General features: G+C 48.1%; 1 protein-coding gene across 2 annotated transcripts in view; it reads left to right on the top strand.

Annotated features, from left to right (window-relative positions):
- The first annotated feature begins 3,082 nt into the window (after nucleotides 1–3,082).
- Nucleotides 3,083–25,400, top strand: part of LOC118084239 (uncharacterized) — a 281,031-nt gene continuing 258,713 nt past the window's right edge. For both annotated transcript variants that reach the window (XM_060270659.2, XM_060270658.2), the window contains exons 1-2: nucleotides 3,083–4,803; nucleotides 10,451–10,521. In XM_060270659.2, the coding sequence (XP_060126642.2) occupies nucleotides 4,742–4,803; nucleotides 10,451–10,521 (133 nt within the window). In that variant the 5' untranslated portion in view covers nucleotides 3,083–4,741. The remainder of the gene's footprint in view (nucleotides 4,804–10,450; nucleotides 10,522–25,400) is intronic.

The following is a 25,400-nucleotide window of genomic DNA, read 5'->3' as shown; positions in this document are numbered from 1 at the left end:
AATGCGGCAGCTAGACTGGTGACTGTGAGCGGCCGCCGAGACCACATAACACTGGTCCTAAGAGACCTACATTGGCTCCCAGTACGTTTCCGAGCACAATTCAAAGTGTTGGTGCTGACCTTTAAAGCCCTAAACAGCCTCGGTCCAGTATACCTGAAGGAGCGTCTCCACCCCCATTGTTCAGCCCGGACACTGAGATCGAGCGCCGAGGGCCTTCTGGCGGTTCCCTCACTGCGAGAAGCAAAGCTACAGGGAACCAGGCAGAGGGCCTTTTCGGTAGTGGCGCCCACCCTGTGGAACGCCCTCCCATCGGAGGTCAAGGAGATAAACAACTACGTGACATTTAGAAAACACCTAAAGGCAGCCCTGTTTAGGGAAGTTTTTAATCTGTCATATTTTAATGTATTTTGGTATTTGTTGGAAGCTGCCCAGAGTGGCCGGGGAAACCCAGCTAGATGGGCGGGGTATAAATAATAAATAATAATAACAACAAAACAAAACAAAACAACAAGTGAAACCCTAGACACCTCTACTCGGATTTAAGTCCCACTGGGTTCAATGAGACTTAACTGTGCAATGCGATCCTATGCTGTACATGTTTACTAAGGTTAAATGAATAACTAAAAGTTATTGCCTGATCCCTGGGTAGCTGTGTTAGTCTGTAGCAGCAACGTGCTGGGGTCAGGTGTGTGTTAATATGGTTCTCAAGAAAATGTATCAGGCAGTATGCTCAGTTGCCTCTTTCCCCCCCCAAAACCTGTTGACTATTGAAAAGTGATTCAAAGGTACCCCTCCCCCTTTTGCAACATACGTACATTTGCAAAACATTTGAGGCAGCATTAATATCTACAACCATGGAACGATTCTATATGTTATATACCTATACTGTACATACCTATATATGTAATTAAAAACCTTCATTGGATTTGCAACTTTCCCAAGCGCTCTCCCTCCGCGTCTACACTGTTGTCGTTTAGTTATTTAGTCGTGTCCGACTCTTTGTGACCCCATGGACCAGGCACCCCCAAACTTTGGCCCTCCAGATGTTTTGGACTACAATTCCCATCTTCCCTGACCACTGGTCCTGTTAGCTAGGGATCATGGGAGTTGTAGGCCAAAACATCTGGAGGGCCGCAGTTTGGGGATGCCTGCCATGGACCATATCATGCCAGGCACTCTTGTCTTCCACTGCCTCCTGCAGTTTGGTCAAACTCTTATTTGTACGGTAGCTTCAAGAACACTGTCCAGCCATCTCGTCCTCTGTCGTCCCCTTCTCCTTGTGCCCTCCATCTTTCCCATCAGGGGAGTCGTCTTTTCACATGAGGTGGCTATGTTGGTGGCTTCAAGAACACTGTCCAACCATCTCGTCCTCTGTCATCCCCTTCTCCTTGTGCCCTCAATCTTTCCCAGCATCAGGGTATTTTCCAGGGAGTCTTCTCTTCTCATGAGGTGGCCAAAGTACTGGAGCCTCAGCTTCACAATCTGCCCTTCCAGTGAGCACTCGGGGCTGATCTCCTTCAGAATGGATAGGTTTGATCTTCTTGCAGTCCATGGGACTCTCAAGAGTCTCCTCCAGCACCATAATTCAAAAGCATCCATTCTTCGGCGATCAGCCTTCTTTATAGTCCAGCTCTCACTTCCATACATCACTACTGGGAAAACCAAAGCTTGAACTAAACGGACCTTTGTTGGCAAGGTGATGTCTCTGCTTTTTAAGATGCTGTCTAGGTTTGTCATTGCTTTTCTCCCAAGAAGCAGGCGCCTTTGAATTTTGTGACTGCTGTCACCATCTGCAGTGATCAAGGAGCCCAGGAAAGTAAAATCTCTCACTGCCTCCATTTCTTCCCCTTCTATTTGCCAGGAGGTGACAGGACCAGTGGCCATGATCCTGGTTTTTTTGATGTTGAGCTTCAGACCATATTTTGCGCTCTCCTCTTTCACCCTCATTCAAAGGTTCTTTCATTCCTCCTCACTTTCTGCCATCAAGGTTGTGTTGTCTGCATATCTGAGGTTGTTGATATTTCTTCCAGCAATCTTAATTCCGGCTTGGGATTCATCTAGTCCAGCCTTTCGCATGATGAATTCTGCATATAAGTTAAATAAGCAGGGAGACAATATACAACTTTGTCGTACTCCTTTCCCAATTTTGAACCAGTCAGTTGTTCCATATCCAGTTCTAACTGTAGCTTCTTGTCCCACATAGAGATTTCTCAGGAGACACATGAGGTGATCAGGCACTCCCATTTCTTTATGAACTTGCCATAGTTTGCTGTGGTCAACACAGTCAAAGGCTTTTGCATAGTCAATGAAGCAGAAGGAGATGTTTTTCTGGAACTCTCTAGCTTTCTCCATAATCCAGCACATGTTTGCAATTTGGTCTCTGGTTCCTCTGGCCCTTCGAAATCCAGCTTGCACTTCTGGGAGTTCTCGGTCCACATACTGCCTAAGCCTGCCTTGTAGAATTTTGAGCATAACCTTGCTAGCGTGTGAAATGAGCACAATTGTGCAGTAGTTGGAGCATTCTTTGGCGCTGCCCTTCTTTGGGATTGGGATGTAAACTGATCTTCTCCAATTCTCTGGCCATTGCTGAGTTTTCCAAACTTGCTGGCATATTGAGTGTAGCACCTTAACAGCATCATCTTTTAAAATTTTTTAATAGTTCAGCTGGAATATCATCACTTCCGCTGGCCTTGTTATTAACAGCGCTTTCTAAGGCCCATTTGACTTCACTCTCCAAGATGTCTGGCTCAAGGTCATCAACCACACTACCTGGGGTGTACGAGACCTCCATATCTTTCTGGTATAATTCCTCTGTGTATTCTTGCCACCTCTTCTTGATGTCTTCTGCTTCTGTTAGGTCCTTACCACTTTTGTCCTTTATTATGGTTATCTTTGTAAGAAGTCTTCCCTTCATATCTCCAATTTTCTTGAACAGATCTCTGGTTTTCCCCATTCTATTGTTTTCCTCTATATATAAACCTGTATATGTGTGTGTGTGTGTGTGTGTGTGTGTGTGTGTATACACACACACTGTATACTGTATACTGTATATACCTATATAATTTAATAAAAAAATTCCTTCAGTAGCACCTTAAAGACCAACTAAGTTTTTATTTTGGTATGAGCTTTCGTGTGCATGCACACTTCTTCAGATACAGTGAAATGGAAGTTTCCAGGCACTTATGTAGAGAAGGGGTGGGGAGGGGTGGGGATGGGGAGGGGGGATCACTCAGAAGGGTGGTGGAAATGGGTGATTGACTGACTGATAGCTGTTGATGACCAGAAACGACTGCAAATGGTTTTGCATGAAAAAGCAAGGGTTGAGATGGCTGAAGATCGCTTATCATGTATAATGAGATAAGAATCCGATATCTCTGTTCAAACCAGGTCCCTCCATGGTTTTGAGCTCGGTGATAAGTTGCAATTCAGCAACTTCTCTTTCCAGTCTATTTCTGAAATTCTTTTGTAGTAAGACAGCTACTTTGAGATCTTGTATAGAATGTCCTGGGAGATTGAAGTGTTCTCCTACTGGTTTTTCTGTCTTCTGGTTCCTGATGTCAGATTTATGTCCATTTATCCTTTGGCGTAGGGTTTGGCCTGTTTGTCCAATATAGAGAGCTGAAGGGCACTGTTGGCATTTGATGGCATACACAATGTTAGAGGATGAGCAATTAAATAGTCCTGAGATGGTATGTTGGATGTTGTTGGGGCCAGTAATGGTGTTGTCTGGGTGTATGTGGCAGCAAAGTTGGCATCTGGGTTTATTGCAGGCTCTGGTACCAGTGTCCATGTTAAGTCTGGTGGTTGTATTATTGTGGGTGAGGAGTTGTTTAAGATTGGGTGGCTGTCTGTAGGCAATGAAAGGTCTTCCTCCCAGAATTTAAAACCTTCCTTGGATTTGCAACTTTCCCAAGTGCTCTCCCTCCGTATCTGCACTAGAGGGCAGAAAAGAGCAGCAACTGCAGGGAGCTGCTTTTGGTTTTTGGTTTGTTTTTTAACTCCAAAAACCCACCCCAAACCGTTTTTTTTCCTTCACTGCTCCAAATCTTCCCTTTCCCCCTTTCCAAAGTCCTTGTGGCGGAAGGACACCGGTATCTGCATCTCCAAAAGCAGAAAGAGTCTGCACAATCGTGCGCGCCTGCTCTCGCGCCACCAAGCAAGGGCTGAGCAAAACCCCTGTGCCCAGAGGTGGGGAAGGAAAGAAAGAAAGAAAGAAAGAAGGAAAGAAAGAAAGAAAGAAAGAAAGAAAGAAAGAAAGAAAGAAAGAAAGAAAGAAAGAAAGAAAGAAAGAAAGAAAGGGGATCGTATCCCCCCACAACTGAGTTTTTTTGTTTGTTTGTTTTTTTAAGAGGGTGGGTGCGAGGGAGAGAAAGGAAGGAGTCGCGTGTCGGGATACCATTCTAAGGCTGCGCGCCCGTCGATCATGCGGGCGCTTCGCTTCCCAACGTCCCGTTTCTTTTCTCCTTCCTCCCCTCCTTTTCCCCCCAAGGCACCCGCGATCGGAGACTTAAATGGGATTTAACAGTCCTCCCCCTCCTCCTCCGCCAGCGACCAAGGAGGGACTGCAGCGCAGAGCGCGAGCGCAACGGGAGCGAGGCGCAGGGGGATCTCTGGGGCTGCGGAGCTGAAGAGCCCCGGCGTCCGAGGGAGGGAGGGTGGGGGGAAGGCAGGCAGGGGGAAAGGATGCGCCCCCAAGGCAGCTTTCTGAGGGATCGCAGCGGAACAATGCACTAAAAACGTGATGAAGCTGGAATTAGCACCGCTCTCCAAACTCAAAGCAGCGGCAGCAGCAGCGAGCAGGGGGTGAGTAGTGAAAGCCAGGAGCGGGAGGTGAGAATGGTTGGGGCGGGAGTGCTTCTGCTGCGTGTGTGTGTGTGTGTGTGTGTGTGTGTGTGTGTGTGTGTCGCCTCCCCCCCCCCCCGCCTCAGAATTTGCACCCCAAACGCAGCGAGGCTGGTTCTTAGAATCATAGAATCCTAGAATTGGAAGAGACCACAAGGGCCATCCAGTCCAACCCCCTGCCAAGCAGGAAACACCATCAACGCGTTCTGGACATATGCCTGTCAAGCCTCTTCTTAAAGACCTCCAAAGAAGGAGACTCCACCACACTCCTTGGTAGCGAATTCCACTGCTGAACAGCCCTTACTGTCAGGAAGTTCTTCTTAATGTTGAGGTGGAATCTTCTTTCTTGTGGTTTGAATCCATTGCTCTGTGTCTGCTTCTCTGGAGCAGCAGAAAACAACCTTTCTCCCTCCTCTATATGAAATCCTTTTATTTATTTGAACATGGCTATCATATCACCCCTTAACCTTTTCTTCTCCAGGCTAAACATACCCAGCTCCCTAAGCCGTTCCTCATAAGGCATCGTTTCCAGGCCTTTGACCATTTTGGTTGCCCTCTTCTGGACATGTTCCAGCTTGTCAGTATCCTCCTTGAACTGTGGTGCCCACAACTGGACACAGTACTCCAGGTGAGGTCTGACCAGAGCAGAATACAGTGGTACTATTACTTCCCTTGATCTACATGCTATGCTCCTATTGATGCAGCCCAGAATTGCATTAGCTTTTTGAGCTGCTGCATCACACTGTTGACTCATGTCAAGTTTGTGGTCTACCAAGACTCCTAGATCATTTTCACATGTACTGCTCTCAAGCCAGGTGTCTCCCATCCTGTATCTGTGCCTTTCTTCTTCTTCTTTTTTTTTTGGCCCAAGTGGAGTACTTTACATTTCTCCTTGTTAAAATTCATCTTGTTTGCTTTGGCCCAGTTGTCTAATCTGTTAAGGTCATTTGGAAGTGTGATCCTGTCCTCTGGGGTATTAGCCACCCCTCCCAGTTTGGTGTCATCTGCAAACTTGCTCAGGATGCCCTCAAGCCCATCATCCAAGTCATTGATAAAGATGTTGAATAAGACTGGGCCCAAGACAGAACCCTGTGGCACCCCACTAGTTAATACTCTCCAGGATGAGGAGGAGCCATTGATGAGCACCTTTTGGGTTCTTAAACCACCTTAAAAAAATAAGTGGTGGGTTGCACCTTGCCCAGTGGTGCAGTTAGATACTAATTTGATTTCGTAGAATCTTAGAATTGCAGAGTCGGAAGGGACCCCCTGTGCCATCTAGTCCAACCCCCTGCTATGCAGGAATCTCAACTAAAGCATCCATGACAGATGGCCATCCAACCTCTGCTTAGAAACCCCCAAAGAAGGAGAGTCCACCATTTTCTGAGGGAGTCCGTTCCCCTGTTGAACTGCTCCTACCATCAAAAAGTTCTTCCTGCTGTTAATAATAATAATAATAATAATAATAATAATAATATATTATTTATACCCCGCCCATAGGGCTTGGCTTCCCTGCCACTCTGGGCGGCTTCCAACAAACATTAAAATACATCAAATATCACAGATTAAAAATTTCCCTAAACAAGGCTGCCTTTAGGTATTTTCTAAATGTCAGGTAGCTGTTTATCTCTCTGACCTCTGATGGGAGGGTGTTCCACAGGGCGGGTGCCACTACCAAGAAGGCCCTCTGCCTGGTTCCCTGTAGCTTTGCTTCTCGCAGTGAGGGAACCACCAGAAGGCCCTCGGCGCTGGACCTCAGTGTCCGGGCAAAGCAATGGGGGTGGAGACGCTCCTTCCGGTATACTGGACCGAGGCCATTTAGGGCGGGCATCCCCAAACAGCGGCCCTCCAGATGTTTTGGCCTACAACTCCCATGATCCCTAGCTAACAGGACCAGTGGTCAGGGATGATGGGAATTGTAGTACAAAACATCTGGAGGGCCAAAGTTTGTGGATGCCTGGTTTAGGGCTTTAAAGGTCAGCACAAACACTTTGAATTGTGCTCGGAAACGTACTGGGAGCCAATGTAGGTCTTTCAAGACCGGTGTTATGTGGTCTTGGTGGCCGCTCCCAGTCACCAGTCTAGCTGCCGCATTCTGGATTAGTTGCAGTTTCTAGGTCACCTTCAAAGGTAGCCCCACGTAGAGCGCATTGCAGTAATCCAAGCAGCAAATAACCAGAGCATGCACCACTCTGGCGAGACAGTCTGCAGGCAGGTACGGTCTCAGCCTGCGTACCAGATGGAGCCGATAGACAGCTGCCCTGGACACAGAATTGACCTGCGCCTCCATGGACAGCTGTGAGTCCAAAATGACTCCAAAATGTTTAGTCTCCTTTCTTGAACGTTGAAGCAATTGGTTTGGGACCTGTCCTCCTGAGCTGGAGAAAACAAGCTTGCTCTATCTACCATGTGACAGGCCTTAAAATACAGTATTCTAAGATGGTATCATATCTCCTCTTTACCAGGCTGTTGTTGTTTAGTCATTTAGTCATGTACGACTCTTCATGACCCCATGGACCATAGCACGCCAGGTACTCCTCTCTTCCACTGCCTCCCGCAGTTTGGTCAAACTCATGTTCGGAGTTTCGAGAACACTGTCCAACCATCTCAGCCTCTGTCATCCCCTTCTCCTTGTGCCCTCCATCTTTCCCAACATCAGGGTCTTTTCCAGGGAGTCTTCTCTACTCATGAGTTGGCCAAAGTCTTGGAGCCTCAGCTTCAGGATCTGTCCTTCCAGTGAGCACTCAGGGCTGCTTTCCTTCAGAATGGATAGGTTTGATCTTCTTGCAGTCCATGGGACTCTCAAGAGTCTCCTCCAGCACCATAATTCAAAAGCATCCATTCTTCGGCGATCAGCCTTCTTTATGGTCCAGCTCTCACTTCCATACATCACTACTGGGAAAACCATAGCTTTAACTATACGGACCTTTGTCGGCAAGGTGATGTCTCTGCTTTTTAAGATGCTGTCTAGGTTTGTCATTGCTTTTCTCCCAAGAAGCAAGCGTCTTTTAATTTCGTGACTGCTGTCACCACCTGCAGTGATCAAGGAGCCCAAGAAAGTCAAATCTCTCACTGCCTCCATTTCTTCCCCTTCTATTTGCCAGGAGGTGATGGGACCAGTGGCCATGATCCTGGTTTTTTTTATTTTGAGCTTCAGACCATATTTTGCGCTCTCCTCTTTCACCCTCATTCAAAGGTTCTTTAATTCCTCCTCACTTTCTGCCATCAAGGTTGTGTCACCTGCATATCTGAGGTTGTTGATATTTCTTCCGGCAATCTTAATTCCGTGTTGGGATTAGGGATTAGGGATCAGCAAACTTTTTCAGCAGGGGGCCAGTCCACTGTCCCTCAGACCTTGTGGGGGGCCAGACTATATTTTGAAAAAAATATATGAACGAATTCCTATGCCCCACAAAAACCCCAGAGATGCATTTTAAATAAAAGGACACATTCTACTCATGTAAAAACATGCAGATTCCCGGACCTTCAGCTGGCTGGATTGAGAAGGTGATTGGGCCGCATCCGGCCCCCGGGCCTTAGTTTGGGGACCCCTGATCTAGTCCAGCAAGTGAAGTATGTAGCTCTTATTGAGACAGAGAGTGCCGCTAGTTAAAGAGATCAGGCAGCGCCAATTGACAGGAAGCAACCTCTGCCTGAGACCTTGGAGAGCTGCTGCTAGTCAAAGTGTAAAGGACAGCCTGGCCTGGTATAACACACCTTCCAATATCTTCATGCTCTGGTTACGTCCAAAGCACAAGCTCATTTTTCAATGCATATTTAGCTAATCGTGTGAGTCTCCCTATGACTGATGGGGAAGAGAACCACAGAGGGGGGGAGAGAGGGAGAGGGAGAGAGGGAGAGGGAGAGAGGGAGAGGGAGAGGGAGAGGGAGAGGGAGAGGGAGAGGGAGAGGGAGAGGGAGAGGGAGAGGGAGAGGGAGAGGGAGAGAAACATTTCTGTTTTGCCCAGACTTGGCTTCAGCATGTCTGAAAGCCTCAGAACGGCTCCTCCTATTTGCCCAGATATAACTGCCTGCCATCTCTGTTGGGTTCCCCCCCCCCAGGAGCTAGGCATTTGCGCTTTGCAGGGGAAACACCTACCTGGCTTTAGAGCTGGCGCTTAAATAATAATAATAATAATAATAATAATAATAATTTATTTATACCCCGCCCATTGGGCTTGGCTTCCCCTGCCACTCTGGGCAGCTTCCAACAAACATTAAAGTACATCAAATATCATAGATTAAAAACTTCCCTAAACAAGGCTGCCTTTAGGTATTTTCTAAATGTCAGGTAGTTGTTTATCTCTCTGACCTCTGATGGGAGGGCGTTCCACAGGGCGGGCGCCACCACCGAGAAGGCCCTCTGCCTGGTTCCCTGCAACTTGGCTTCTCGCAATGAGGGAACCGCCAGAAGGCCCTCGGTACTGGACCTCAGTGTCCGGGCAGAACAATGGGGGTGGAGATGCACCTTCAGGTATACTGGACCGAGGCCGTTTAGGGCTTTAAAGGTCAAAACCAAAACACACAACAACGCCCAAATCATACAATACCCACCAAAATAAATGACAACCCCAAAAATAAAATCAAACAATAATAACTTCTGCTTCTCATTTTCTTATTTCAAAAATCTAAATATATAAAAATGTTCATGATGCGTGCGCAGGGGCCAATGTATGGCAATACAGGGGGGAGGGGACAACACTCCCTGGGGAAAACAGAGGGAAGGGTGTCCTACCAAAACACAGGGATGAGCCAGGCGGTTGGAGGGAGGAGGGGTGGGATACATCATGGATCGGGACAGCGTGGGGGGAATCACAGGGATGACCCACAGCAACGCGTGGCTGGGCCAGCTAGTTTCTTTTAAGACAGGCATGTTCCTGGTAGATCCTGGTAGATCTCCGGCCTCTCAGCGATCTCCTTCCCCCCCCCCAAAAAAGTTCGGCTCAATAACTTTGGCTTGGCTTCCTAAAAAAAAAAAAAAGCTCCACAACTTTGCCTTTCCAAAATAAGCTCCACAACTTTGCCTTCCTAAAAAAAGCTGAACAACTTTGACTTCCTAAGAAAAAGCTCAACAAGTTTGGTCCATCCAATGACAATGGGTAGATCACTGTCATTTTTTTTATATACTGTTTGTAGATCGCAGTCTATTGGGAGTTGGACATCCCTGTTATAAGACAAGGAACCTGGGGCCTGTCTGATGTCACTGGTAGCCCTTTCAGCATGGCCAGTGATCTACACTTGGAGGGCTGTATGCTCAGCACACCTAATAAAAGGAAAAATAGAGGGAAGCCCTATCTTGAAAGTTTCCGTCTGTCAGTTACAGGCCTGATAATTGAAAGCTGGCTTTGCTTTTTCCATGGAAATGGGGAGGGTGTGTGTGTTGCCAGTGCTTTCCTGGAAGCAGGTTCTCTCTCCCCTCCCCCTCACACTTTTCCTGTGATGTTGTGACTCTCCTTCATGTTATGGGTCACTGTGTGCCAGTAGAACCCTGGCTCATTTATTGCCTTTTTTTGTTACAGCCTCTGCTTGCTAACTGAACCACCTGTTGCTGCAAGTTTCTGTCTGAAGATATTTCGAAACTGAAGTAATTTTGGTGTTTTCTTCTTTTTAGGGGATTCCCGTCTTTCTGGACCGTTTTCTATTTCACCTGTTTCCTAGGATTCACACAGGGAAGTCCTGAAGGTAAATTTCAATTTTGAGAATCCTTTCCCACCCATTTTGGTAGGGGGTGGGTGGGTGGGTGAAGAACAGTATTTTATTAAGCAAATCGTTGGTTGCTTTTCTGCTTGAAGCATTCAAGGCAAGGTAGAAAACAGGCCCGGCTTGCTCATTGGCTCTAGTGGCGCATTGCGCCAGGGCGCCTGGGCGCTAAGGGGCGCCCCAGCAAGTGGGGGAGCTGCGCGGCAGCCTCCCTTTTCCCTCCGCCAGCCGCACCGCTCAGGGGAGAGCAGGGAAGTAAGTGAGCGGAACAGGGGCACTAGAACCCTGCTCCACTCTGTAGGGTCATCTCTCACCCCGGCACTGCGTTTCATTGGTAGAGGGTGACACCACATGGCAGCAGCTCTACCAATGAAATGCAGCGCCAGGGTTGGCGGGAAGGCTGTCAAACTTCCAAGGCCAGGAGCCGCGTGGCCTCTGAGGCACCTCGGCTGCTCCTGCAAAGAAGGCTGCTTCCTTGCTCCGGGCCCGGCGGCAGGGCGGCCCTTCCTCCTCGGGTCCCGCCCCGCGCTCAAGCGGCGCAGCAGAGATGCGGCGGGGCCGGCGGTCGCGGGTGTCCCGAGTGGGAGGGCCTCTGGCTTTGGTGGTGGTGGCGGACCTGCTGGTGGCGGCAACAGGGCGCTGGGCCGGCAGCGGGGCCTGCCGGACTCGGAGCTCGGCGAGACCGGTGGAGTCGCGCTCCCTTTGCAGCAGCCTCCCGAGCTCGCCCGGCAGCTCCTCCGCAGGCCCGCGTACAACAAGCCTCCGCTGGGCAGGGAAGCGGAGCTGGGCGAGCTGGGCCGCCTCATGCGCCTGGAGCTGAGCACCGCCGAGCAGCGGCGCCAGGAGGAGAGCATCTGGAGCCACCAGAGGTGAGTGACTCGGAGCCGAGAGCCAGGCAGGCCAGAGGGAAAGGGGGGGGGGCGGCAAAACTTTTTTGCGCCAGGGCGCTGGGTACCCTTAAGACGGCCCTGGTAGAAAACATAAAAGCAGCGGTGGCCACCCTCTATCCTCTGATCTGCACCTTGAGAAGTACATAGAGCTGAAAGGGGAAGTGGGAAAGAGTGCCACTCTTCCAACTTCCTCCTTCAGCTCTGTGTACTTTTCAAGAGGAAAAAACATGGCCACCTAAACTACCTCATCACCGAGTGTTCCATAGCTTTCACAGGCACCATTTTAACGACCCCTGGTTTAACAAGGAATTCCTACCTGGTTGTGCTTCTGTGTGCCACAGAACACTTGCTACTCCTGTGTAGGGGAATGAGTGTACAGGGAGAGGAGCAGGGCCACCCTTTCAGCCCTCCCAGTGTGGTGTAGTGGTTAAGAGCGGGAGACTCGTTATCTGGGGAACCGGGTTCGTGTCTCCGCTCCTCCACATGCAGCTGCTAGGTAACCTTGGGCTAGTCACACCTCTCTGAAGTCTCTCAGCCTCACTCACCTCACAGAGTGTTTGTGGTGGCGGAGGACGGGAAAGGAGAATGTTAACTGCTTTGAGACTCCTTCGGGGAGTGATAAAGCGGGATATCAAATCCAAACTCTTCTTCTTCTTACCGGGAGACTGGGAATGGGAGATTCTGGGAATAGGAGCCGGGGGATGGGAGCCAGTTTGGTGTAGTGGTTAAGAGTGGTAGACTCATAATCTGGTCTCCGCTCCTCCACATGCAGCTGCTGGGTGACCTTGGGCTAGTCACACTTCTCTGAAGTCTCTCAGCCTCACTCACCTCACAGAGTGTTTGTAGTGGTGGAGGAAGGGAAAGGAGAATGTTAGCCGCTTTGAGACTCCTTCGGGTAGTGATAAAGCGGGATATCAAATCCAAACTCCTCCTCCTCCTCCTCCTCCTCCTCCTCCTCCTCCTCCTCCTCCTCCTCCTCCTCCTCCTCCTCCTCCTCCTCCTCCTCCTCCTCCTCCTCCTCCTCCTCCTCCTCCTCCTCCTCCTCCCCCTCCCCAAGTACCTCTGCTTTCCCCACATCCAAATGTTGCAGAAGAACAAAACCTAGCATGTGAGCTGCTGTTCTTGAGGAGGGAGGATAGCATAATCACAGGGGTAGGCAACCTCAGGCCTGTGGGCTGGATGCAGCCCAATTGCCGCCTCAATCCGGCCCGCAGACGGTCCGGGAATCAGCGTGTTTTTACATGAGTAGAATGTGTGATCTTATTTAAAACTAGCTGGCCCTGCACGCGTTGCTGGATGTTAGTCTGCCGAATGGAGGGTAATAGCCGCCCTTCAGATCCCCCTGAGTCTCAGAGTCCCCCTGTTTTACAGGATCTCATGGCGGAGGCGGGGTTAGTGGGTGTGGGCTAGACTCCATGGGGAGGAAGGAGGAGGTGGAGGAGGAGCTGTGGGAAGAACGCCACTTGAGGGCGCTGTTTTAGTTTGTGGGAAAGCAGGTTTTTACCTGCGCAGGTATGAGATGAACTCCCATTGCTCGGTCCCTGCTCCTGCCCACCTAGCAGTTCGAAAGCAGGTCAAAGTGCAAGTAGATAAATAAGGAAGGTAAACGGCGTTTCCGTGCGCTGCTCTGGTTCGCCAGAAGCGGCTTAGTCATGCTGGCCACATCACCTGGAAGCTGTACGCCGGCTCCCTCCGCCAGTAAAGCGAGATGAACGCCGCAACCCCAGAGTCGTCCGCGACTGGATCTAACGGTCAGGGGTCCCTTTACCTTTACTTAGTTGGATACAACCCTATATTCATCAGCAAATTTAGAAACAATTGCCATTTAAATAGATATGCAATGTGCTTTACCCTAGTGGGAGAGGCTGTGTCCAGGTGACCTCTGTGCTACCTCAGTCTGCTACCCAGGTGCTACGGTTGCTGGGGAACTTTGTGGCCTTTGCTTCTTCTGATGATGATTCTTTCCTTTATGTTGGGCTTAGGCTGGTGAGTCCTTCAAACAGAGGATGCCTTCAAATCATAGAATCCTAGAGTTGGAAGAGAGCATGAGGGCCATCCAGTCCAACCCCCTGCCAAGCAGGAAACACCATCAAAGCATTCCTGACATATGCCTGCTTAAAGACCTCCAAAGAAGGAGACTCCACCACACTCCTTGGTAGCAAATCCCATTGCCGAACAGCTCTTACTGTCAGGAAGTTCTTCCTAATGTTGAGGTGGAATCTTCTTTCTTGTAGTTTGAATCCATTGCTCCGTGTCCGCTTCTCAATATATCAAATATATCAAAGGATGTCATATAGAGGAGGGAGAAAGGTTGTTTTCTGCTGCTCCAGAGAAGCGGACATGGAGCAATGGATTCAAACTACAAGAAAGAAGATTCCACCTCAACATTAGGAAGAACTTCCTCACAGTAAGAGCTGTTAGACAGTGGAATTTGCTACCAAGGAGTGTGGTGGAGTCTCCTTCTTCAGAGGTCTTTAAGCAGAGGCTTGACAGCCATATGTCAAGAATGCTTTGATGGTGTTTCCTGCTTGGCAGGGGGTTGGACTGGATGGCCCTTGTGGTCTCTTCCAACTCTATGATTCTATGTGTATATATATGTATGGATACACACACACACACACACACACACACGCACACACACACCCCACACACACCCCAATAGAAGTTTGATTGTTAAGTGCCAGTGCAGTGTGATAGTATTTTATATATAAAAAAACCTAGGCCGACAAATGACCTTCTGGAAGGCAGCAGAGCCAACTATTCTCCGGCACAATGTCCCCGAGGGAATTTCCAGCAACAGATGAAACTCATTATAATATTGCTGGGCTGTCAGCCGAATGGAAAGCATTGTGTGCCATCATTGTAAAGCAAAGGGGAGGTAGGCTAACAAACAGAGAGAACACAGCATAGTAAAGCATGTTCTCTGAGGTCGAGCCATGCCATATGGCAGTAGTGACCAACAGCTGGCTTACAGGCCAGGGCCAGCCCCCACCCCCTAGCAATTTTTTTTGTTGATTCCCTATGTGTCTGGCCACATTCACACCACACATTTAAAGCACTATGTTATTGTTTAGTCATTTAGTCGTGTCCGACTCTTCGTGACCCCATGGACCATAGCACACCAGGCACTCCTGTCTTCCACTGCCTCCCACAGTTTGGTCAAACTCATGTTCGTAGCTTCGAGAACACTGTCCAACCATCTCGTCCTCTGTCATCCCCTTCTCCTAGTGCCCTCCATCTTTCCCAACATCAGGGTCTTTTCCAGGGAGTCTTCCCTTCTCATGAGGTGGCCAAAGAATTAGAGCCTCAGCTTCAGGATTTGTCCTTCCAGTGAGCACTCAGGGCTGATTTCCTTCAGAATGGATAGGTTTGATCCATGGGACTCTCAAGAGTCTCCTCCAGCACCATAATTCAAAAGCGTCAATTCTTCGGCGATCAGCCTTCTTTATGGTCCAGCTCTCACTTGTATACATCACTACTGGGAAAACCATAGCTTTAGCTATGCGGACCTTTGTTGGCAAGGTAATGTCTCTGCATTTGAAGATGCTGTCTAGGTTTGTCATTGCTTTTCTCCCAAGAAGCAGGCAGCCTCCTCCGCGCCAAGGCACTTGCTCCAGAGCCGTCTCTCTTTCCCGCTTCAAGGGAAACGGGCAGCGGAGTCTCCGGCTGAGAGCGGGGCAAAAGTTTAAGCGAGAGGGGGTGGCGGGGCGGGCGAGGGCAAGGGCAAGGCAAGGCAAGGCATGGCCCAGTCACGACCGCTTCAAGGCGTTGCTGCAGGGGCTGAGCAGGGCCAGCGGGCCTGGCGACACTGCGGCGGTGGCGGCTACAGCGGCCGCCTTGTGCTTCTTTAGGAGCCGCGTGATCTTCACTATATATATATATATATATATATATATATATATATATATATATATATATATATATTGCTTATAGGGGGGCGGCTGCCCCCCCTCGCCCCATGCTGGGTATGCCCATGACACCCCCTAACATTTTGGAAGTGGAACATGTGACGGCAGCAGAAATAAGAAGACCCACTAAACACATATTCAGGCTGCAGCCACTTTGAACGGGAGAAAACCCATTCTCTCTTGCAGCAGAAAGACTGCATTTTTCCTCCTCCATCGCTGCCTGAGATGGCTCCGTAACTCAGCAAACCCATTCCATATGGCATATGGAATGTGTTTGCTGAATTATAAACCCTCTTCAGTGAAGGCAGGGAAAGAGGAGGAAATGGTTTGAAGGACAAGCAAAGAGGCCAAGCAATGACCTGCATTAATGGGAAGATGAGAAGGACCTACACACCATTTACTTCGCGGAGCGAGGCAGAAGAAAGAATGTCTGGATCTCCTGGTAGATCACAGTAGACTGATCAGTTTCCAGTGTTGCTTAAGTATGACAGCAAAAAAAAGACTCCTTTTTCAATTACAGTGGTGCCTCGCTAGACGAATGCCCTGCTAGACGAATTTTTCGCTAGACAAATGGGTTTTGCGATCGGAGGTTGCCTCGCAAGACAAATTCGTTTTGCGAAACGTTCGTCTAGCGAATCGTGGTTTCCCATAGGAATGCATTACCACTGTATTATGCTCTGGTCAGACCTCACCTGGAGTACTGTGTCCAGTTCTGGGCACCACAGTTCAAGAAGGATACTGACAAGCTGGAAGGTGTCCAGAAGAGGGCAACCAAAATCGTCAAAAGCCTGGAAACAATGCCACAACAGTGGACACGGAGCAATGGATTCCAACTTCAAGAAAGAAGATTCTGCCTCTGCTTAAAGACCTCCAAAGAAGGAAACTCCACCCCACTCCTTGGTAGCAAACTCCACTGCCGAACAGCTCTTCCTAATGTGGAGGTGGAATCGTCTTTCCCTGGGCCTGAGGTTCCCCCCAACCTTGGGACAGCTCTTACTGTCGGGAAGTTCTTCCTAATGTTGAGGTGGAATCTTCTTTCTTGTAGTTTGAATCCATTGCTCCGTGTCCGCTTCTCTGGAGCAGCAGAAAACAACCTTTCTGCCTCCTCTATATGACATCCTTTGATATATTTGAACATGGCTATCATATCACCCCTTAACCTTCTCTTCTCCAGGCTAAACATACCCAGCTCCCTAAGCCGTTCCTCATAAGGCATCGTTTCCAGGCTTTGACCATTTTGGTTGCCCTCTTCTGGACACCTTCCAGCTTGTCAGTCTCCTTCTTGAACTGTGGTGCCCAGAACTGGACACAGTACTCCAGGTGAGGTCTGACTAGAGCAGAAGACAGTGGTACTATTACTTCCCTTGACGTAGATGCTATACTCCTATTGATGCAGCCCATAATTGCATTGGCTTTTTGAGCTGCTGCATCACACTGTTGACTCATGTCAAGTTTGTGGTCTACCAAGACTCCTAGATCCTTTTCACATGTACTGCTTTCAAGCCAGGTGTCTCCCTCTCTTTCCTCAGGCAACATCAAAAGTTCAAAGGTAAAATTTATGTTTGTCGCTCCTCCTACCTTTGTCTCTGGCCTCACATGTGCCCCCGTAAGAGTCCCTATCTTTGACTTGTGCTATTGGCTACAACACAATGATTCTTTGAAGCCCCATCTTAGCTGGGGGAGGGGACCAGGTAAACCCCCACAGGTGTATGCTCTAACTCCAAAGAGTCGCCTTCTTTGGGGGTCTTTAAGCAGATGCTTGACAGGCATATGTCAAGAATCCTTTGATGGTGTTTCCTGCTTGGCAGGGGGTTGGACTGGATGGCCCTCATGGTCTCTTCCAACTCTGCTTCTATGATTCTACCAGCTGACCCGGCCACGCGTTGCTGTCAACCATATGTCAAGCGTGCTTTGATGGTGTTTCCTGCTTGGCAGGGGGTTGGTCTGGATGGCCCTTGTGGTCTCTTCCAACTCTAGGATTCTATGATTCTGTTATGCAACACTACATCTATTTTTTGTGGTCTTGTTCTGCATCTTTTCTATCAAAAGTATGTGGGTTGTTTTTGTTGTTGTTGTTTTATTTTGGTAATGTCAGGCAGACACTTTCCTTAGTCTCCCTCTTTTGCTCCTGGAAGAGTTTATAGCGCTATAGTAGTGACTTTAGGAGCAATATGAGTGGCAAAACCGTGCTTTAAAATATGCAGGAAAGAGGACAAAAAAAGATGTGGAGACAAAATAAGAAAGTTTCTTGAAGCTGGGCCTGTTTATCAGTTTTTGAAAAACATAAAGCGAAAGAGAGAATAGCAGAACCTGTGGTATTAGCTTTTTTAAAAAATAAAATGTAATCTCCCTCCTCCCTGTCCGATTTATTACTTCCTCACGTAAGAGTTGGACATCTGGTGAAATCACTTAAGCAAACATTTTTCAGTCTGCACTGTATGCTAACGTTGAGAAAAGGAGGACTAAAATATTTAGCTGTTTCCCTCTCTCTTTTGGGGACTAGCCATATTCATATACTGTACAGCAGTTCTCAATGATGTTTCTCCACTCCCAGCGGAGCTAGGGAACGCCGGCATGTTTCTAGTCTGGCAGTAGGCCCTGTGACACACATGTAACCATCTCCACCGCATTTATTTATTTAAATAAATATGCATAGAGCTCATTTTCATAATAATAATAATAATAATAATAGGGCAAATCAGGATACAGCATACAAAATTACAGTAAGAGAAATAATAATAATAATAATAATAATAATAATAATAATAATAATATATTATTTATACCCTGCCTATCTGGCCGGGTTCCACCAGGCACTCTGGGCAGCTTCCAACAAAATATTAAAATCCAGAAACCCATCAAACATTAAAAGCTTCCCTAAACAGGGCTGCCTTGAGATGCCTTCTAAAGGTCTGGTCATTTTTGTTCTCTTTGACCTCTGGTGGGAGGGCGTTCCACAGGGTGGGTGCCACCACCGAGAAGGCCCTCTGCCTGGTTCCCTGTAACTTGGCTTCTCGCAGGGAGGGAACCGCCAGAAGGCCCTCGGTGCTGGATCTCAGCGTCCGGGCTGAACAATGGGGGTGGAGACGCTCCTTCAGGTATACAGGACTGAGGCTGTTTAGGGCTTTAAAGGTCAGCACCAACACTTTGAATTGTGCTCGGAAACGTACTGGGAGCTCTTTGGACTGGTGTTATGTGGCCTCGGCGGCTGCTCCCAGTCACCAGTCTAGCTGCCGCATTCTAGATTAATTGTAGTTTCCGGGTCACCTTCAAATGCAGCCCCACGTAGAGCGCATTGAAGTAGTCGAAGCGGGAGAGAACTAGAGCATGCACCACTCTGGTGAGACGGTCTGTGGGCAGGTGGGGTCATTTTTTCCCCTCAAAAATTATTTCTTGTAGCACAAATGAATGAACCTTTGCCTATGAATGACTAAAATGAGGTATATTCCATTGAAATATTTAAAAAGGTCACACACAAACCGTTTGACCATTTCATCATTTACCTCATTTTAGTCATTAATAGGCAAAAGTTCCTCCATTTGTGCTACAGGAAATAATTTTTGAAGAAAAAAAAATGAAAATGTCATCACCCTAGTGGGGATCCCTCTGATGTTGCTAGACCACGACTCCCAACATTCCTGACCATTGGCCGTGCTGGCTAATGGGAGTTGGAGTCCAACATCTGGAGGGAGTCTGGGGGTCATCACCATACCTGCCAAGTCCTGGACTGCAGAATCAGGGACCCGCAGCCGCGTGACACCAGAAGTTGTGTAGACGCAACTTCTGGTGTCGCTTTGCCTATCTATGGGCACGGAAAATGGCCGCCGCCGACACCGGAAGTCGCGCCTACGCACTTCCGGACATGCGTAGATGCGACTTCCATAGATGGGCAAAGCAGGGGAAAAAAGGCCCCCGGCAGGAGCAGAATAAGGGAGAATAATGGGAGACGAACTGATACGGGGAACCGCCGGGAAACGGTACGAAAAACGGGGGTTTCCCGTGAAAACGGGGTACCTGGCAGCTATGGTCATCACCCTAGTCTCCATCGATATTCCCTCTACTCCTTTTCTGTTTGTTCTGGCTTAGCCACTTCTACAACCCCCCAACAGCAGCCATTTTGTGTTGTTGTTGATTAAATTTGTATACCACCCATCATCCATAGATGTCAGGGTAATTCCCAGCATAAAAATACGAGATAAAAACACAAAATGCATAATGAAAGCAAGAATAAAACAAAACAATACAATACACACCTCTCCCTCCCCTTCCCACTTGCCTCCCCACAGCAACCATTTTGTGTCTTGGTGCCCACAGTACAGGGGGGGGGTAAGAGAGGGGAAGAAAGAGAGAAGGAAGGAAGGAAGGAAGGAAGGAAGGAAGGAAAGAAGGGGTGAGAGAGTGAGAGAAGGGAGGGAGGGAGAGACAGAGAAAAAGGAAGGAAGAAAGAGGGGGAAGGAAGGATGGAGCTCCCGTCCACCCCCCCCCCAGCTCAGGCTGCTCCTCCCCCCTCCCCACGTTCCTGTCGCTGGCTGCAGCCATGGAGAGGGCGGAAACAGCCCAATTTCCATAACCTGCAGCGACTTTTCCCTTTCAGTTTTCGGAGGGAAAAAGTGCAGGTTATGGTCCGTAAAATACGGTAATTTTTTTTTGCTTCTGGGGGGGCAGCTGCCCCCACCCCTTGCTGGGTATACCCATGCCACAGTATTGTCTGAAAATTCCAAATGTGCCCCCCGGCCCCAAAAGGTTGGTGGCCCTAGTATAAAGCATGACTAATTTAAACCATTGAATCCAACACAATTAACGTATAACCTTTCGTTTCCATTTAAAAGGCAGCAACAAAGTAGCTGGCTGAATCTCAACTGGCTGAGTTTTCTAGAGCTGTGGAGCCACCACAAACAAGTGTGTGTGTGTGTGACTGATAGCTAGGGTAAAGTTACAGCAGTGTTTCTCAACCAGTGTGCCTCCAGATGTTTTGGGACTACAACTCCCATCATTCCTGACCACTGGTCTTGCTAGCTAGGGATGATGGGAGTTGTAGTCCCAAAACATCTGGAGGCACACTGGTTGAGAAACACTGAGTTACAGTGTCAAAGCTCAGGCAGGGGTATGTGTGTGTGTTTGTGTGTTCGTTCTCTTTAGAGCAGGGGTCCCCAAACTTACCCGGCTTCGGGCTGGTTCCTCCGGCGCCGATCGCGTGGTGGGCCGGAGGGTGGGGGAACGCGCTCACTCTCCTTTTCTGTTGCATACGTCATTTCTGGTGCACTTCCGGCAAAGCGCGGCACCAGAAATAGCTTGTGCGCATGCGTATGGGAGCGCGTTCCCCCGCCCTCCGGCCTGCGCGTGCACACAAGCTATTTTTGGCTCCACACCGACCTGGAGATGGGCAAGTGCACCGCAGCGCACCAGTAAGAGCGGCCGGTGGTGGGGATCATTGGGGGCTGCACAATTGGCTCGTGCGGGCTGCATCCGGCCCCCGGGCCGTAGTTTGGGGACCCTGCTTTAGAGTAACCAGATCCAATATTGTTTAGGGTGGGGGTAGGCAACCTTTTCTCTGCTGAGGGCTGCATTCCGTCGTATGCAGTGGTGGGCAGGACCAAGGACAAAAGCAAGTGGATTCATAGATTTATGTCCATTTATCCTTTGGCGTAGGGTTTGGCCTGTTTGTCCAATATAGAGAGCTGACGGGGAACCGTTGGCATTTGATGGCATACACAATGTTAGAAGAAGAGCAATTCAATAGTCCTGAGATGGTATGTTGGATGTTGTTGGGGCCAGTAATGATGTTGTCCGGGTGTATGTGGCAGCAAAGTTGGCATCTGGGTTTATTGCAGGCTCTGGTACCAGTGTCCATGTTAAGTCTGGTGGTTGTATTATTGTGGGTGAGGAGTTGTTGAAGATTGGGTGGCTGTCTGTAGGCAAGGAAAGGTCTTCCTCCCAGAGGAAGGAAGGAACAGGCCAAACCCTACGCCAAAGGATCAATGGACATAAATCTGACATCAGGAATCACAAGACAGAGAAACCAGAAGGAGAACACTTCAATCTCCCAGGGCATTCTGTACAAGATCTCAAAGTAGCTGTTTTATTACAGACAAATTTCCGAAACAGACTGGAAAGAGAAGTTGCTGAATTGCAACTCATTATCGAGCTTCAAACCATGGAGAGACCTGGTCTGAATAAGGACACTGGATTCTTATCTCATTATACAGGATCAAGCTTTCTTTAGCCATCTCACACCTTGCTTTTTCCTGCAAGACCAATTGCAGTCGTTAACAGTCGTTCACAGTCATCAACAGGTTTACCACTCCTATCAGCCAACCACCCATTCCCACCCCCCTTCTGAGTAATACCCCCACACCCACCCTCTGACTATACATAAGGGTCTGGTGACTTCTGTTTCAGTGTATCTGAAGAAGTGTGCATGCACACGAAAGCTCATACCAATGGCAAACTTAGTTGGTCTCTGAAGTGCTACTGGAAGGATTTTTTTATTTCATCCCCTTTTTTGAGAGAGAGAGAGAAAGGTTGGCAGAGTTCTCTTCCAGGACGGTATTCCTGGGGTGAGTGTCACTTGTCCAGGATCAAACACACCTTTTTTAAAAAAAATCACACCAGTGGCAGCTGTCAGTCCTATTCTCTCCAGAATGAAGCAGAGGAGTGACAATTTCCATGCTCCTTCTGCTTGGCGTCTGGAATATATCTGTAGTCTTCTGTGTTATGAAGTCTGTATTTGTCCTGGAAGCCGAAAGGAAGCTTGCAAACTGCCTCCCTCCCCCGCCAACTGGTCCCTTTGTGAGCAGGAAGTATGGGGGGGGAGGCTTGAATTGCCTTTCAGCTGTTTTATAAAATACTAGCTGGCCCGGCCACGCGTTGCTATGGGTCATCCCTGTGATTCCCCCCACCCTGTCCCAATCCATGACGTATCCCACCCCTCCTCCCTCCAACCCCCTGGCTCATTCCTGTGTTTTGGTAGGACACCCTTCCCTCTGTTTCCCTCGGGGAGTGTTGTCCCCTCCCCCCTGTATCGCCATACATTGGCCCCTGCGCACGCATCGTGAACATTTTTATATATTTAAAAATTGAAAAAAGAAAATGAGAAGCAGAAGTTATTATTATTGTTTAATTTTATTTTTGGGGTTGTCATTTATTTTGGTGGGTATTGTATGATTTGGGGGTTGTTATGTGTTTTGGTTGTGTGTGTGTGTGTTGTGTTATTTGGATTTTCTAATTTTGGAGTAGGTGACTCAGAGAACCTAGATAACTACTTTAATAATCCCGACCGGGGGGGGGGGTCAAATAGTGAAGCAATAAATGATTGCTTCCCGACTACCCCTTGCGGGGATGGGGCCTGAAGGCAGCCCCCTGGCTCATCACTAGCTGGCCCTGCCGTGTTGCTGTAGTCCAGGCACCCACAAACTTCTGCCCTCCAGATGTTTTGGACTACAATCCGCATCTTCCTCAACCACTGGTCCTGTTAGCTAGGGATCATGGGAGTTGTAGGCCAAAACATCTGGAGGGCCGCAGTTTGGGGATGCCTGCTGTAGCCTATCCTTGTGACTGTCACCACCCTGAGTCGATCCATGAGATACTGTGTTTCTCCGAAAATAAGCCATACCCCGAAAATAAGCCATAGTGATAGGGAGTTTAACCTTGTAGGTTAAAGTGTACCATACTTAATAAAAAAAAATAAGACACCCCCTGAAAATAAGCCACTGTGTTTTTTTTTGAGGAAAAATAAATATAAGACGGTGTCTTATTTTTGGAGAAACACGGTATCCCACCCCCTCCTCCCCCCACCCCGGCTTTCCCCTGTGATTTCCCCCAACCTGTCCCGTCCCATGATGTATCACACCCCCCTCTTCCCACCCCCTCCCGGGTCATGCCTTTTTGAGATTCGAATTCTGACAACTTTCCCCTACTACAAGGGTTCCCCCCATTGTAGTGATTGGGTCTCTTCTCTTTCTCGTCTGGCCTAAGGAGATGTCAGGATGTCAGCCGAACAGAAGTTGGCGGCTTCTCAATTGTGTCTGCAGATTTTTTTTTCTGCCTCGGGGAATACAGAGGACGTAATGTCATCTGTAACAGTGAAGGGGGAGGGGGAGGGGGAGGCCGGATGTCCTGGACCGTTTTGGCCGAGGCCTTAAAAATAGCCTCGGGTTTTTCACTTTCACTTTGCAAGTTGAAATCCCCACTCGGTTTATGAACACAATTGGTTCCGGAAGTCTGTTCATAAACTGAAGCATTCATAAACTGAAGCGAACTTTCCCATTGAAAGTAATGGAAAGTGGATTAATCCGTTCCAGACGGGTCCGCAGAGTACTTAAACTGAAGTGAACTTTCCCATTGAAAGTAATGGAAAGTGAATTAATCCGTTCCAGGTGGGTCCGCGGCGTTCGTAAACTGAAAATTCGTAAACCGAGGTGTTCATAAACCGAGGTTCCACTGTACAACTTGCGACTGGCTTCTGGGCACAATTGGTAGTAATGGTTCTAACCTTGAAAGATCTAAACTTGGGGTGGGGAAGTGTAGATTAGGGGGGTGACTTTTTTACAACCTCATTTCCCTGCATCATAATTTGATGAGCTTTCATTAAAGATGAGATAAAATCTTACTTTAAAGAGATTTGATAAAAAAAACCTCATGCACAAAATGATTTTTTTTAAAAAAATATTTTAAATAAACAAATTTTATTATTCAATTTCCCAACAATAAGTATCCAATACAAATTTTCTGCATTGTCAAAACAAACAAAACATAATCCATATTTACATTTTTAAACCCTCCAGCACCCCGCCACCCATATGCACCCCACTTCCCTCCCCCCCGCTAGATTTCCTTAGATTGCACTAAACACTTTTCATTCCTTGCATTTCGTATAATCTATACACATTCTTACATCAAAACTCCATTCCATTACTTTCCTTTTTATTTTAACGATCTATTTCCCACTCCACATTTCTTAATCAAGACATATTAGTGTGTTTTTCTCTGAGCAGTGTTTTAAAAAATTTATTTATCACTTTTTTGACCATTTCTGAAGTCACTGTAAGCAGATATAAAATTGAACCCAAGCTTTAGAGTCACATACAGTCGTACCTCAGTTTAAGTTCGCCTCGGTTTGAGTATTTTCAGTTTAAGTACTCTGCGGACCTGTCTGGAACGGCTTAATCCACTTTCCATTACTTCCAACGGGAAAGTTTGCTTCAAGTTAAGTACACTTCATGTTAAGTACGGACTTCCGGAACCAATTACACTCATATCTTGGGTTAAATATGCTTCAGGTTGAGTACTCCATGGACCCATCTGGAACGGATTAATCCACTTTCCATTACTTTCCATGGGAAAGTTCGCTTCAGGTTAAATACGCTTCAGGTTAAGTACAGACTTCCGGAACCAATTCTGTTTGTAAACCGAGGTACCACCAAACATTATATAGGGTCATCAAACACACAAGGAAGCTTTTTTAGCTGTAGGAACAGTATAGACGCTACTAGAGGGCGATGTTTTGCTACCTCTCCTGTAGGTTCTTTTCCCAGCATGCCCGGCAGGGTCTGCTGGCTGAGTTTGGAGGTCCCAAAAAGGGGCTTTTACCTTGCGCAGGTGTGACATTTGTAGAGCCTATGTTGCTAAGAATACTCCCCATTGTGGAATGTGGTGTTGTGTCCAAATTTGATACGATTGTGAATACAATTCGATGAAATGGTCAAACGGTTTGTGTGTGACCTTTTTAAATAGTTCAATGGAATATACCTCATTTTAGTCATTCATTGGCACAGGTTCATTCATTTGTGCTACAGGAAATAATTTTTGAGGGGGGGAAATGAACCTACTTGCCCGTAGACTGTCTCACCAGAGTGGTGCATGCTCTAGTTATCTCCCGCTTAGACTACTGCAATGCGCTCTATGTGGGCCTACCTTTGAAGGTGACCCAGAAACTGCAATTAATCCAGAATGCGGCAGCTAGACTGGTGACTGGGAGTGGCCGCCGAGACCACATAACAGTGGTCCTAAGAGACCTACATTGGCCCCCAGTACGTTTCCAAGCACAATTCAAAGTGTTGGTGCT

This window comes from Zootoca vivipara, chromosome Z2, assembly GCF_965207765.1.
Source record: "Zootoca vivipara chromosome Z2, rZooViv2.hap1.1, whole genome shotgun sequence".
NCBI classification, from domain to species: Eukaryota; Metazoa; Chordata; class Lepidosauria; order Squamata; family Lacertidae; genus Zootoca; species Zootoca vivipara.
The sequence above is the reverse complement of the archived record's forward strand: the minus strand, read 5'-3'. Positions and strand labels throughout refer to the sequence as shown.